General features: G+C 35.4%; 1 protein-coding gene across 1 annotated transcript in view; it reads left to right on the top strand.

Moving 5' to 3' along the window:
- Positions 1-269, top strand: part of LOC102195101 (uncharacterized) — a 2377-nt gene extending 2108 nt beyond the window's left edge. Inside the window, exon 5 of the mRNA XM_005754905.2 lies at positions 72-269. Coding sequence (XP_005754962.1) covers positions 72-194 — 123 coding nt within the window. The 3' untranslated portion in view covers positions 195-269. The remainder of the gene's footprint in view (positions 1-71) is intronic.
- Positions 270-495: the final 226 nt, after the last annotated feature.

Here is a 495-nt window from a genome sequence, read left to right as displayed (position 1 = left end):
TCATGTAACCCACAAATCCACTACTTCAGATTTTATTAAACTCTACTGTAACTAAATATTTTGATTTTCAGAATAAGAGCTCAGATGACCTGAACTACGCAGCTATGAGTTTCCAGACAAAACTCAAAAGAAGTCGCAGGCCTGCGACACACAGAGAGCTGGAGTCTCATGTTGTGTATGCTGCCACACGGTAGACAAGGAGGTGGAGCTCATGTTTTAGGATAATAACCCACTGATGTAGTTTTGTGTATGTGTTGTGGATGATGTGGCAAAACATACTAACAAAAATAAAAATAACAAAATTTGCATTGAAGTTGTCTTTGTATCTTTACTTTTGTGCCTCTGTCTTTTTTATTGTGCAACTTTTCTTTTAAGTGTGTTGATGATGGAAAAGTTATTGATCTGATGCTGAATATGAACTTTTCTTATGAGGAATGTCTCATGAGGAATAGACATGTTGATATATTTTTTGACAAGAGTCCTTGGAAAATAAAA

Source organism: Pundamilia nyererei, unplaced genomic scaffold (assembly GCF_000239375.1).
Source record: "Pundamilia nyererei isolate P.nyererei 1_Seehausen unplaced genomic scaffold, PunNye1.0 scaffold00735, whole genome shotgun sequence".
NCBI lineage: Eukaryota > Metazoa > Chordata > Actinopteri > Cichliformes > Cichlidae > Pundamilia > Pundamilia nyererei.
The sequence above is the reverse complement of the archived record's forward strand: the minus strand, read 5'-3'. Positions and strand labels throughout refer to the sequence as shown.